General features: G+C 37.8%; 1 protein-coding gene across 1 annotated transcript; it reads right to left on the bottom strand.

Moving 5' to 3' along the window:
- Positions 1–1,290: 1,290 nt before the first annotated feature.
- LOC128651900 (acyl-CoA:lysophosphatidylglycerol acyltransferase 1-like) lies at positions 1,291–2,514 on the bottom strand. The gene is made up of 2 exons (XM_053704867.1): positions 2,264–2,514; positions 1,291–2,164 (listed from the first exon to the last, which is right to left on the bottom strand). The coding sequence occupies exons 1-2, from the start codon at positions 2,497–2,499 to the stop codon at positions 1,291–1,293; spliced, it is 1,110 nt and encodes a 369-aa protein (XP_053560842.1). The 5' UTR covers positions 2,500–2,514.
- Between the last annotated feature and the right edge of the window lie 12,403 nt (positions 2,515–14,917).

Raw genomic sequence — 14,917 nt, 5'->3', positions numbered from 1 at the left:
TTTCTAATTTACTCCTATTATCAATTTTACTTCATTCTCTTGCTATCTTTATTTGAAAAAGAAGGCATCTAAGCCATGGACAGCACTTGTTTTTTGGTGCTGTGCAATCAGCAAGAACAACCCAGGTTGTGAACCAAAAATGACCCTTCTTACATTTTAATGCATCAATATTTTCTTTCGTAGATTTGCTGCTGTTCAGATACTTAATAATATTCTCTGGTATGACTTATAAATCCCAATTTTATCTCACAAAAAAAAAAGTTTATATAATCTCTGTTCTTTCCCTTTAATGTATGTATTTATCAGATTACAAGATGTTGTTTTGTTTGTATGTGTTATTGTCACTTAGTGGCCTATTTATGATTGTGCGAGCGGACATGATCCAATATAACGGATCATGTCCGCTGCACATCGATAAATGCCAACAGCATACGCTCTCGGCATTTATCATTGCACCAGCAGTTCTTATGAACTACTGGGCAATGCTGCCACCTGCAAATTCGCAGCCAATCGGCAGCTAGCAGGGGGTGTCAATCAACCTGATTGTATTTGATCTGGTTGATTTCTGGTGATTTCTGTCCACTGCCTCAGAGCAAGCGGACACACTACATAGTTTAAATTTACATACAAAATGCTTCATAAACAAACAAAAAAATATAATAATAATCTTGACAGGCAAACAGACATTTTCAAGAGAGATTTGCACACGTAAACCAGATGCTTTGTTGTACATATAAAGCAAGGATATAATTCTGATTCTTTCAATTTAAGTAAACAAATGATTTTGTGAAAAAGGACAATTTGTATGACGGTACTGGTATGATTGTCCTGTGTCAGTTTTGACTCCTCTTTGCCATTATGCGTAATAAACTTGGGTGCCATTTTCTGCTCAGTGAGGTTGGGGGTTGTAGCTAATTGCATCAGCTGTAGAGGACTACTGGTCACAGAAGAGGCTGCTGAATACCGTCCTAGTGATAACAATTTGATGCACAGTCACTTCATGACGGTCATTGCCATTTCAGTTTGGAATAGTTCTAGAGGGCTTTACACTTTTAGCAGTTCATAAAAATACATTAGCAGGTCACTGACACTGATCAAGAAGGGGTTAAAAAATAAAAATAAAAAAAATACCCCATCCCTCCCCACCTCCCCGAAATTTTTTTTTTTTTGAGCCTGCTATTTTCTTGACTGTGGCGTTTTCACAATCGCACAAATAACATTAAGCTCTCTTGCAAGAGCCAGAAACTTAAAAGAAACCTAAATTTTGAGTCCTTCAGTCTTGTTCTGCTTTCAAAATAAGCACTTATACAAATAGTGAAGAACGCAGTACCACATGTAGCCTGACAAGAACGCCAGACACTGTACCAGGAAAAGCCACTGGTTAAGTTTCATCTCTCTTGATACTGCTTTCTTTTGGCCCTGTGGGGGTGGTAAAGCACCTGTTTCATAAAAATGTGACAAGAGCTCCTCCTTTTCAACGAACCGTTGATATAACCAATCTGTCAATGCTTCTGTCTCCATCGGTATATCTTTGATTGGATAGATTCTGTAGTACACGTGTGTGATCATTGGTTCCCTGTAGCCTAAAATCCAGGTTTGGATGTCCATAGGGTCAGCATTCGGGTATCCAATGGTGGTGTCTATAACCCACTGCAGGCCTTTAGGTTTTCTGTCCAATAAAGAAGATTCTCCACCAGCAAGTATACCATTTTCCTGCTGCGTCTGTAATGTATTTAAGATAACTTGCATAGCACCCAGTCTTGGAAGAGTGACATGCCTAAGAAACGGCAAGTTATTTTTCTTGGCGTACATTTGTCTTGTTTCCCTTCTTTTCCTGAAAAAGCCACCCTCTGGAAACAAAATTATCCATTTACGATCCCGGCTCCTATAGTACATCTCTAGGTGTCGCTTAAGGAGAACAAGCTGCTGGTCACGGTAAGCTTTATCTTGTCGGATAAAGAAATACCCATGTACAAGAGATACCACCCCAAAATTTGTGTATTTGAATATATGATCCATCAGCCACATCATTTGCCGAACCACCAAGCCTTTGTCCTGGAGACAAAACATAAGTGTGCAGACGTCCCCTGTTGCTTGATGATTCACCAGCATTACAGCTTTGTCTTCTGTAATTGAGTGCACATTATCTCCCCATTCAACAACTATTAACTTATGCATAACAAATTTATGATATAGAAAATAGTGAAAGGGTCTGATGCCTCTATATCAGGATTCAACCCAAAATTTCATTCATAAGATATCTGTATATCCAGCGGCCCAACCCCAAGAGGCGACCATTGCTAAAAGCCATTTAAACATTAATCCTTCAATAGACCAGAATAGTTTTCTGTTTATTAGTCTGACAGGTTGCAGAGCTATCAAATATAATACATAGGTTGGAATAGCAACCATGTTGTATATGACCATAAAGGAAAATCTTAGGACCATTCTCAGTATAAGAAATCCCATATTTCTGATACGATCCACAGTGATGGCCATTTTTCTTGTGCAGAGCTGAGGCAACACCCATCACCGTCCGCTCGGTGTCTCCTGTGGGACCCCCGGCCTGTGTATGACGGTATGAGCCGGAGGAGCTGGGGGTAGGAGATTCTTACTCCTTCGCCACCTCCTCCTCCCACGTGTGTGTATATATTTAACGCATATTTGGCTAGATTACAAGTGTTGCTGTACGACTTTAAACGCTGAAAAAATGGCAATTCCAGCGTAATGGCCAGGAACGCATATTACGAGTCGTGTCGGTATAGCTGTAAAGCAAGCATTTGAGACTGTAACACAACGTCCATTCCACACTCAAAAAAATTGTTGGTTAGATTACGAGTCTTGCGTTATGAGTAAAAAAGCAGCATTAAGCCTCATAACGCTGCTTTTTTACTACCGCTGGTATTACGAGTCTTGCAGATTTATGGGCACCGCACACTTTTTTGGCCTTACCACAAATCAACTTACGCAAATTGCATACAGTCTTTTTTCTATGGGACTTCCATAGCGCCGGTATTACGAGCTTGTCCTGGGAGTCCAAAATGTGAGTGGTACACTCTATCCCGTCAAGATTCATACAGAATTCTAAAGTCAGTAGTTATGAGTTTTACACTACAACGCTGTAGCATAAAACTCATAACTAAAGTGCTAAAAAGTACACTAACACCCATAAACTACCTATTAACCCCAAAACCGAGGCCCTCCCGCATCGCAAACACTAAAATTTAATTATTAACCCCTAATCTGCTGCTCCGGACATCGCCGCCACTATAATAAACATATAAACCCCTAAACCGCCACACTCCCACCTTGCAAACATTATTTAAATATTATTAACCCCTAATGTGCTGTCCCTAACATCGCTGCCACCTACCTACATTTATTAACCCCTAATCTGCTGCCCCCAATGTCGCCGCCACTATATTAAATTTATTAACCCCTAAATCTAAGTCTAACCCTAACGCTAACACCCCCTAACTTAAATATAATTAAAATAAATATAAATAAAACCTACAATTATTACCTAAATTATTCCTATTTAAAACTAAATACTTACCTGTAAAATATACCCTAAGCAAGCTACAATATAACTAATAGTTACATTGTATCTATCTTAGGTTTTATTTTTATTTTACAGGCAAGTTTGTTTTTATTTTAACTAGGCAGAATAGTTACTAAATAGTTATTAACTATTTAATAACTACCTAGCTAAAATAAATACAAATTGACCTGTAAAATAAAACCTAACCTGTCTTACACTAACACCTAACACTACACTACAATTAAATTAATTCCCTAAATTAAATACAATTAACTAAATTCAAAACAATTAGCTAAATTGCAAAAAACCCCCCACTAAATAACAGAAAATAAAAAACAAATTACAAGATATTTAAACTAATTACACCTAATCTAATAGCCCTATCAAAATAAAAAAGCCCCCCCAAAATAAAAAACCCCTAGCCTAAACTAAACTACCAATAGCCCTTAAAAGGGCCTTCTGCGGGGCATTGCCTCAAAGAAATCAGCTCTTTTACCTGTAAAAAAAAAATACAAACAACCCCCCCAACAGTAAAACCCACCACCCACACAACTAAAAAAAACTAAGCTCCCCATTGCACTGAAAAGGACATTTAGCTCTATTGCGGCCCAAAGCCCTAACCTAAATATAAAACCCACCCAATACACCCTTAAAAAATCCTTACACTAACCCCCGAAGATCCACTTACCGGGAGAAGTCTTCATCCAAGTGGCAAGATGTCCTCAATGAAGCCGGCAGAAGTGGTCCTCCAGACAGGCAGAAGTGGTCCTCCAGACGGGCAGAAGTCTTCATCCAGACGGCATCTTCTATATTCATCCATCCGGCGTGGTGCAGGTCCATCTTCAAGACATCCGGCGCTGAGCATCCTCTTCCAACGACGACTACCCGAAAAATGAAGGTACCTTTAAGTGACGTCATCCAAGATGGCGTCCCTTAGATTCTGATTGGCTAATAGAATTCTATCAGTCAATCAGAATTAAGGTTGAAAAAGATCCAATCAGCCAATAGGATTGAGCTCGCATTCTATTGGCTGTTCCAATCAGCCAATAGGATTGAAGTTCAATCCTATTGGCTGATTGCTTCAGCCAATAGGATTTTTTCAACCATAATTCCGATTGGCTGATAGAATTCTATCAGCCAATCGGAATCTAAGGGACGTCATCTTGGATGACGTCACTTAAAGGTACCTTCATTTGTCGGGTAGTCATTGAGGACATCTTGCCGCTTGGATTAAGACTTCTCCCGGTAAGTGGATCTTCGTGGGTTAGTGTAAGGATTTTTTAAGGGTGTATTGAGTGGGTTTTATTTTTAGGTTAGGGCTTTGGGCCGCAATAGAGCTAAATGCCCTTTTAAGGGCAATGCCAATCGAAATGCCCTTTTCAGGGCAATGGGGAGCTTAGTTTTTTTTAGTTAGGGTTTTATTTGGGGGGTTGGTTGTGTGGGTGGTGGGTTTTACTGTTGGGGGGGGGTTGTTTGTAAAAAAAATGTACAGGTAAAAGAGCTGATTTCTTTGGGGCAATGCCCCGCAAAAGGCCCTTTTAAGGGCTATTGGTAGTTTAGTTTAGGCTAGGGTTTATTTTTATTTTGGGGGGCTTTTTCTATTTTGATAGGGCTATTAGATTAGGTGTAATTAGTTTAAAGATCTTGTAATTTGTTTTTTATTTTCTGTAATTTAGTGTTTTTTTGTTGTAATTTAGCTAATGGTTTGGAATTTAGTTAATTGTATTTAATTTAGGGAATTTATTTAATTGTAGGGTTAGGTTAGGTGTTAGTGTAAGACAGGTTAGGTTTTATTTTACAGGTCAATTTGTATTTATTTTAGCTAGGTAGTTAGTAAATAGTTAATAACTATTTAGTAACTAGTCTAACTAGTTAAAATAAATACAAACTTGCCTGTAAAATAAAAATAAACCCTAAGATAACTACAATATAGTTATATTGTAGCTATCTTAGGGTTTATTTTACAGGTAAGTATTTAGTTTTAAATAGGAATAATTTAGGTAATAATTGTAGGTTTTATTTATATTTATTTTATTTATATTTGTTAGGGGGTGTTAGGGTTAGGGTTAGACTTAGGTTTAGAGGTTAATAAAGATAATATAGTGGTGGCGACATTGGGGGCGGCAGATTAGGGGTTAATAAATGTAGGTAGGTGGCGGCAATGTTAGGGGCGGCAGATTAGGGGTTAATAATATTTAACTAGTGTCTGCGATGCGGGAGTACGGCGGTTTAGGGGTTAATATGTTTATTATAGTGTTGGTGATGTTGGGGGCAGCAGATTAGGGGTTCATAAGTATAATGTAGGTGGCGGCGATGTCCGGAGCAGCAGATTAGGGGTTAATAAGTATAATGTAGGTGGCGGCGATATCGGGGCCGGCAGATTAGGGGTTAATAAGTGTAAGATTAGGGGTGTTTAGACTCAGGGTTTATGTTAGGGTGTAAGCATAAACTCGGGGTTTATGCTAGGTGTAAACATAAATTTTGTTTCCCTATAGGAATCAATGGGACTGCATTACTGAGCTTTACGCTGCTTTATTGCAGCTTTTTTTCAGCCGGCTCTCCCCATTGATGTCTATGGGGAAATCGTGCACAAGCACGTACAACCAGCTCACCGCTGACTTCAGCAGCGCTGGTATTGGAGTGCGGTATGGAGCTCAATTTTGCTCTACGCTCACTTCTTGCCTAATAACTCCCGGTTTATGAAAACCTGTAATACCAGTGCTGTAGGTAAGTGAGCGGTGACAATAACGTGCAAGTTAGTATCGCACCCCTCATAACGCAAAACTCGTAATCTGGCCGTATGTTTTTTTGTGTGGGATTTTCATAGCGCCAGTATTACAGGTTGTGAGGTCCGGCTAAAATGCTTGCATTACAGCCTATACCGACACAATCCATACCGCCATCTAAGAGCAGTAGTTATGGATTTTGTGAAACAAAAATGTTTCACAAAACTCATAACTAAACTGTTACAAAGTACACTAACACCCATAAACTACTTATTAACCCTTAAATCGCCACCCTCCTGCATCGCAAACACTTTGATAAACACTATAATAAAGCTATTAACCCCTAATCTGTCGCTCCCCGACAATGCTGACACTATAATAAAGCTATTAATGCCGAATCCACCGCTCCCCGACATACACTATAATAAAGCTATTAACCCCTAAACCTCCGGCCTCCCACATCGCCGCTACTAAATAAAGCTATTAACCCCTAAACCTCCGGGCCCCACATCGCCGCTACTAAATAAAGCTATTAACCCCTAAACCGCCAGCCCCCCCATATCGCAAAACACTAAATTAAACTATTAACCCCTAAAACTAACACCCCCTAACTTAAAATTAAAATTACAATATAACTCTCTTAAAATAAATAAAAACTTACCTATAAAATTAAAATAAACCTAACATTAAACTATAAATTAACCTAACATTTCTATTCTAAAAAAATCTAAAATGACAAAAAATAATAAACACTAAATTACGAAAAATAAAAAACACTAAGCTTACAAAAATTAATAAACGAAATTATCAAAAATAAAAAAACAATTACACCTAATCTAATAGCCCTATAAAAATAAAAAAGCCCCCCAAAATAAAAACACCCCCTAGCCTACAATAAACTACCAATCTTGGATGACGTCACTTAAAGGTACCTTCATTTGTCGGGTAGTCGTTGAGGACATCTTGCTGCTTGGATGAAGGTATCTCCCGGTAAGTGGATCTTCGGGGGTTAGTGTTAGGATTTTTTAAGGGTGTATTGGGTGGGTTTTATTTTTAGGTTAGGGCTTTGGGCCGCAATAGAGCTAAATGCCCTTTTAAGGGCAATGCCCATCCAAATGCCCTTTTCAGGGCAATGTGGAGTTTAGTTTTTTTTAGTTAGGGTTTTATTTGGGGGGGTTGGTTGTGTGGGTGGTGGGTTTTATTGTTGGGGGTTGTTTGTAAAAAAAAATTACAGGTAAAAGAGCTGATTTTTTTGGGGCAATGCCCCGCAAAAGGCCCTTTTAAGGGCTATTGGTAGTTTAGTTTAGGCTAGGGTTTTTTTTTTAATTTGGGGGGGGGGCTTTTTTTATTTTGATATGGCTATTAGATTAGGTGTAATTAGTTTAAAGATCTTGTAATTTGTTTTTTTATTTTCTGTAATTTAGTGTTTGTTTGTTTTTTGTAATTTAGCAGATGGTTTTGAATTTAGTTAATTGTATTTAATTTAGGGAATTTATTTTATTATAGGGTTAGGTTAGGTGTTAGTGTAAGACAGGTTAGGTTTTATTTTACAGGTCAATTTGTATTTATTTTAGCTAGGTAGTTAGTAAATAGTTAATAACTATTTAGTAACTAGTCTACCTAGTTAAAATAAATATAAACTTGCCTGTAAAATAAAAATAAGCTGACTACAATGTAACTATTAGTTATATTGTAGATAGCTAAGGGTTTATTTTACAGGTAAGTATTTAGTTTTAAATAGGAATAATTTAGGTAATAATTGTAGGTTTTATTTATATTTATTTTAATTATATTTAAGTTAGGAGGTGTTAGGGTTAGGGTTAGACTTAGGTGTTAATAAATATAATATAGTGGTGGCGAAGTTGGGGCGGCAGATTAGGGGTTAATAAATGTAGGTAGGTGGCAGCGATGTTAGGGGCGGCAGATTAGGGGTTATTAATATTTAACTAGTGTTTGCGATGCGGGAGTACGGCGGTTTAGGGGTTAATATGTTTATTATAGTGGCGGCGATGTTGGGGGTGGCAGATTAGGGGTTAATAAATATAATGTAGGTGTCGCTGATGTTGGGGGCAGCAGATTAGGGGTTCATAAGTATAATGTAGGTGGCGGCGATGTCCGGAGCAGCAGATTAGGGGTTAATAAGTATAATGTAGGTGTCGGTGATATTGGGGCCGACAGATTAGGGGTTAATAAGTGTAAGATTAGAGGTGTTTAGACTCGGGGTTTATGTTAGGGTGTTAGGTGTAAACATACATTTTGTTTCCCTATAGGAATCAATGGGGCTGCGTTAGTGAGCTTTACGCTGCTTTATTGCAGGTGTTAAGCTTTTTTTCAGCCGGCTCTCCCCATTGATGTCTATGGGTAAATCGTGCACGAGCACGTACAACCAGCTCACCGCAGACTTCAGCAACACTGGTATAGGAGTGCGGTATGGAGCTCAATTTTGCTCTACGCTCACTTCTTGCCTAATAACTCCCGGTTTATGAAAACCTGTAATACCAGCGCTGTAGGTAAGTGAGCGGTGACAATAACGTGCAAGTTAGTACCGCACCCCTCATAACGCAAAACTCATAATCTGGCCGTATATGTTTTTGTTGTGTGGGATTTTCATAGCGCCGGTATTACAGATTGTGAGGTCCGGCTAAAATGCTTACATTACAGCCTATACCGACACGATCCATACCGCCATCTGAGAGCAGTAGTTATGGATTTTGTGAAACAAAAATGTTTCACAAAACTCATAACTAAACTGTCGGGAGTGGCGGACTAGGGGTTAATAACTTTTATTAGTGTCGGCAATGTTGGGGGCGGCAGATTAGGGGTGTTTAGACTTGGTTTATGCTAGGGTGTTAGGTTTAAAAGTAACTTTCTTTCCCCATAGACATCAATGGGGTTGCGTTACGAAGATCTTTCATTCCACACTTCAGGTGTTAGTTTTTTTTCTAACACTCTCTCCCCATTGATGTCTATGGGCGAAAGCATGCACAACGTCAAAGCAGCCCTTGTATTTTGTGCAGTATGGAGCTTAACGCATATCACACGCACAAGGAGGCTTTTCAGTAGCTCATAATGGCAGCGCTATGGAGAGTGAAATAAGCAGTTATATTTATTTACAGACATATATACACATATAAACGCATACATATATATGTATACATATATAGACACATATAGTAGCTGAAAACATGTAAAATCATATTTATGCGATATTCATATTTAAAGGGACATGAAACACAAATTTTTTCTTTCGTGATTTAGAAAGAGCATGTCATTTTAAACAACTTTCTAATTTACTTCTATTATCTCATTTGCTTCATTCTCTTGATATCACTTGCTGAAAAGCATATCTAGATATGCTCAGTAGCTGCAGATTGGTTGCTGCACATAGAGGCCTTGTGTGATTGGCTCACACATGTGCATTGCTATTTCTTCAACAAAGGATATCTAAAGAATTGAGCAAATTAGATAATAGAAGTAAATTGGAAAGTTGTTTAAAATTACATGCCCTGGACAAACTCTGGAGGAAGAGGAGGAGACTGTGCATAGGCTGCACCTGTGCATTAGTGCACCTGAGCACCTGTACAGACACCACTCCCCTGCAGTTACACCTTGGCGGTTTGTAGCGCTTGGATCCTTCGTGTTAGAAGGAAACTCTGCAGCTGGTTAAAGCCAACAAAACAAGCCACCCTCCAAAGCGTAAACTGAGATCATACGCTTAAAATAAAAGACCTTTCGCTGGAGAGACTAATAACCCAATTGATCACCTTACTGGGTAAACTCATCATAATGAAAGAACACTACCCTGGCTAGTAGCACAACTGAAGCGCTAACTTTTTTCCAATAAACCTTGGTGGAGGAAATGCCGGGCTAGCAAGAACCAGTAATCTGTAGTATAACAGCATTAAGAAGCAGCCTGCCTTGAGCCATACCCCCCTTTCTAAACCGAAGTGCGGACTTTCACAGCAACTTACCGGCATTCGACCTGCCCTTGGGGCAATCAAGCCCGCTCCCACCCACCGGTGCTGTGTGTGGTGAGCGGACGGATCACTGTATTCAGCGCGGAGGATAGCGAACCTGGTTTCATCTCTTCCTCTCCACCCCCGGAACTGTGCGGAGGGATTCAGAGACGGAGGCACTCAGTATACCGGGGTTTGCTTAGACCAGCTGGAAGGACATCCCGTCAAGACCGGTAAGCGACCAAAGATTGCAAAGAGTCTGAAAGGTTGGGATCTAGAACAAACTTTTTTTGGCTCCATACCCAACCTCAACTCGAAGCACAAGGAACACATTGGGGTAAGGGGGAATAAACTGTGTTGTTTTTTTTACCTGATTCATACTTGGCAGAACTTTGCTCCATGGCTTATGCTAAAGCTAAAATATAAAAGGCATATAACTGAAATTGACTTTTCTATCCTACAAGTTTTGTTGCTTAAAAAAAAAGGAAAAAAACCTGCTCAAGAAGTTAAACTTATTCCAAGCTACTACGAGAATAACTTCTCCCTTTATGAATGAAAGGCATATCAAGGAAGTAAAATTATCTACAAAACTATAAGAACTCTCCTGTATCTTTGCCTTGCTAACGGATTAAAGTATGCTTAAAAGCTAGATTTTTATGTAGCTGGCACAAGAACTACCTTAGTATTTAAAAAAAAAAAAATACATATAAGTATTAATCCCAGCAAGAATTAATAACTGGGCTTTATAACAAACAAGGGGAAAACGGTGCAGCAAGGCTTCCAGGCCTATAAGAACTTAGATTGTTTTTTTTTAAAATCAGGAACTAGGAATTACTCTAGTACCTCAAAATTTAAGTATCTGTGCAGTCATTTTCTTCTATTTTTATAATATGATATATTTTCTATTGTTGGTAAATATGGAACCCATTCTTTCCTGCAAGCTTGTTAATCTTACTAAAAAGGGAATTTGTATTACTCTTTAAAAATACAATTTTTTTACAACTTATATTAATTGTATAGCTTGACTGGCTTATCCCAGTTATTGTAGTCTTTGAATTTCTTTGCTAGATATTTAAAGGAAAAACTTTAGAGGCGAGATTTATAGGGGTGATATACAATCTACAAATAGTTTGTATTGTAACTTTGCCACGGATAACAACTACTATATATACATGACATGTTACATTTTGGCACTCATAACTTGCACTAATTGAGAACCTAAAGGGCCAAACCTGTTACACTATAAATTATAGCATTTGCTAGAATACTAGTGCAATAGTTATTCAGCATATTGGGATCTTGTCGGAGAGGCTGTAATAATTCTTAAAGAACAAATCTATATCAAGTATACAAACTTGAAATGTAGTATTCTAAAATCGTATACACAAATAGAAAAGGCTTCTACACGAGATCCTTGTCTTTTTCTTTGGAGCTGGTGAACTGGTCGTGTTAATTAATAGCACATGGTTTAATGAGAATTTCTTTTCTTTAATATAGCAGTCTCTACATATAATTCCTGCCAATTCTGGTCTAAATTCACATAAGAAAAATATTTATCACCCTTTTTTATATATCCCCACATTCACTCCCAGCACTCCCTTTTTTTTTTTTTCCACGTACACACACACTGTTTGAACCCTTTTTTCTTTTTCTCTTTCGAGTATATGGACAAATATATCACCTCCCCCACTTGCACCTCCAAGACTAATCCAGGTATGGCAGCAAAATCAAAGGAGCGCAGAACAAAAAACCCTATAGAGACTCCTGTAGTATCACATGACTCTATTGCTCAAACACAGAGCATAAGCTCCATAGAATCTCAAAGTACACAATCTCTAGTCTCTAGTATCCTAGAGGCCATATCACCTAAATTTTATTCCCTCAGAAATGAAATCAAGCAGGACATCGCATCGCTAGCAATAGAAGTGAAGCAGTTCGCTGGCAGTCTACAAGAAATAGAACAGAGAATTTCTGATCTCGAGGATAAGACAAATAGTCAGACCCCAAAAATTGACGGAAACCAAAAGTTAATAATTAAACTCCAAGCTAAAACAGATGATCTTGAGAATAGGGCAAGGAGGAATAATTTAAGAATTATAGGGCTCCCAGAATCTGTACAGCAAGAGATCTAATGAAATTCATGACACTAACACTCCCTCAATTGTTGAACATTCCCCCACCACCCATGCCTTTTCTGATAGAGAGAGTCCACAGATTGGGGAGATCACCAAATGTCTCTAAACCAAGACCAATTATCGCAAAATTTTTAAATTACCAGGATAAATTGCTGTTTATGCAATACTACCGAAAAAAGCAGCCCTTGGTTTATGATGGCTCAAAGATATTGCTATTTCAAGATTTCTCTATGGAGATATCATCTAAGAGAAAGGAGCTCTCCCCAATCTGTGGAAAATGCTAAGGGTTGGCTGGCAAGCCACAGTTATTTATCCTGCTAGGCTCAAGGTAACTGTAGATGGTCAAACATTTTTTTTTTCAAACAGTAGCCGAGGCAGAGAAAAAATTAGCTGAGCATGGGTTTTAACCAAGGCTTGGGCAGACTTTCTCTTCTTTTTTTTTTATCTTACCACCAATTAATTTTTATATATCTATACTATGATATTAATAATAGATAAACTTTTTGTAATTCCAGAGCTGAGAGAGACTTTCATTTCCTTTTCTTTTTTTTTTTTTTTTTTTTTTTTTTTTTTGTTTGCCTGCTACATATCTGCTACCTACACTAATAAATATATACTAGATGGGTAAAAATCTTAGACTCACAACATGGAACATAGGGGGAATTACATCCCCCATTAAACGAAAAATGATTTTATCACACCTACAAAGGCTTAATACATCAATAGCATTAATTCAAGAGACACATTTAAATCTAGAGGAATCCATGAAACTTAAATCGAACTGGGTGTCAGAAGTAATCTGCGCTCCGACCTCCAATAGAAAGAACGGGGTAGCTATTTTACTAGGAAAAAAATTAGTATATGACAAACTACTCACAATAGTAGACTTAGAAAGCAGATATTTAATACTAAAATTGAAAATAGCAGGAATTATATACACAATATGTAACTTATATGCCCCCAACACAATTAAACCAGAATTCTGGGACTCCCTCCAATCTCAATTACTTCAAGCAGCAGAAGGCTATGTAATAATTGCAGGTGATTTTAATATGGCACCCCGTTATCCCCTCGATAGATTAAGAAGAGGTACCGCGCAAAAAAAACTAAAAAAGATAACTTGGAAGCAAAAATCTTCAACACTATCTTTCAAAACTTAGCAGTCAGAGATATCTGGCGGGCCCAAAACCCGGACTTAAAAAATTATACATGTTATTCAAAGGTATTTAAATCATTATCCAGAATTGATCTTATTCTCGTAAATGATACCTTATATCAAAGAGGAGCTAGAGCAACCATTTCGGAAATTTGCATCTCAGATCACGCTCCTGTGATGCTAGATATCCCAATAAACAATCTATCTGCAAGAAGAGCGCGTTTTTCTATCCAAAGTATTTAAACAATGATCCGAAATTTAGCAATTGGCTAAAAAATAAACTAGAAGAATTCTTTCAGTTTCATATTGGATCAGTATCTAACTTCTCAGTTGTCTGGGAGACAGTGAAAACGTTACTAAGGGGGGAAATCATTGCCTATATGGCGAGGGGCAAGCGCAATTCCTGATTAAAGGAAAAGCAGCTAACAGCAGCAGTAAGTAATGCTTATAACAGATATTTAAATTCTCAATCAGAAGAAAACTGGACTAGATATGCTAAATTGAAAAAAGAACGGGATTCCTTCCTAACAGCCTCAACAATTCGATCAGAACTAAAATATCAAGCGAACCTATATAAATATGGAAATAAATCAGGTAAGATGTTATCTAGACTAGTAAAAAACTTTAAACAATCACCAACAATAGAATCAATTCAGATCAAGGATAGTCATTTAAATGCCCCAGAAGACATATTGGAATCCTTCTATCAACATTATAAAATAATTTATTCATCCACATACATGGATAAGTCTGCTAGAGATTTGTTCTGGAAAGACTTAAAGATCACGAAATTTAAATCCGAGTTCAGCCAGAAACTGAATGAGCCCATTTCTGAGCTCGAAGTTTCAAAAGCTATCCAATCATTAAAACTCGAGAAAGCTCCAGGCCCGGATGCAATGTCTAACGATTTTTATAAAATCATGGCATCTATTTTAATACCCCATTTAACTAAACTTTTTAACCAATATTTCTCAGGTGAGGTCCAAATACCAAATACATTTTTAGAATCTAATACTATCTTTTTACTTAAACCTGGGAAAGATCCAGTGAACAGGGATTCATATAGACCCATAGCACTGTTAAACTCTGATTATAAGATATTTACGTCAATTTTAGTAGCAAGATTACAAGAGGGGATAACAGATGTCATTCATAAAGACCAAGTGGGCTTTATCCGCAATCGCAGTTCAGCAGCAAAATTTAAGCAACTACTTCTAATTATTGACTATTTTAAAAATGTCGAAGATAGTACATTGAATGAACAGTCTGATGCCGCAATATTAGCGGTAGACACCGAAAAGGCATTTGATCGTGTAAATCATGATTTCTTGCTAGACGCCATACAACGCTTTGGAATTGACAATACATTTTACAAACTGGTGGAAAATATATGTCTATATTCA

The sequence above is a fragment of the Bombina bombina genome, chromosome 3, assembly GCF_027579735.1.
Source record: "Bombina bombina isolate aBomBom1 chromosome 3, aBomBom1.pri, whole genome shotgun sequence".
NCBI lineage: Eukaryota > Metazoa > Chordata > Amphibia > Anura > Bombinatoridae > Bombina > Bombina bombina.
This window is presented reverse-complemented; position numbering and strand designations above follow the sequence as displayed.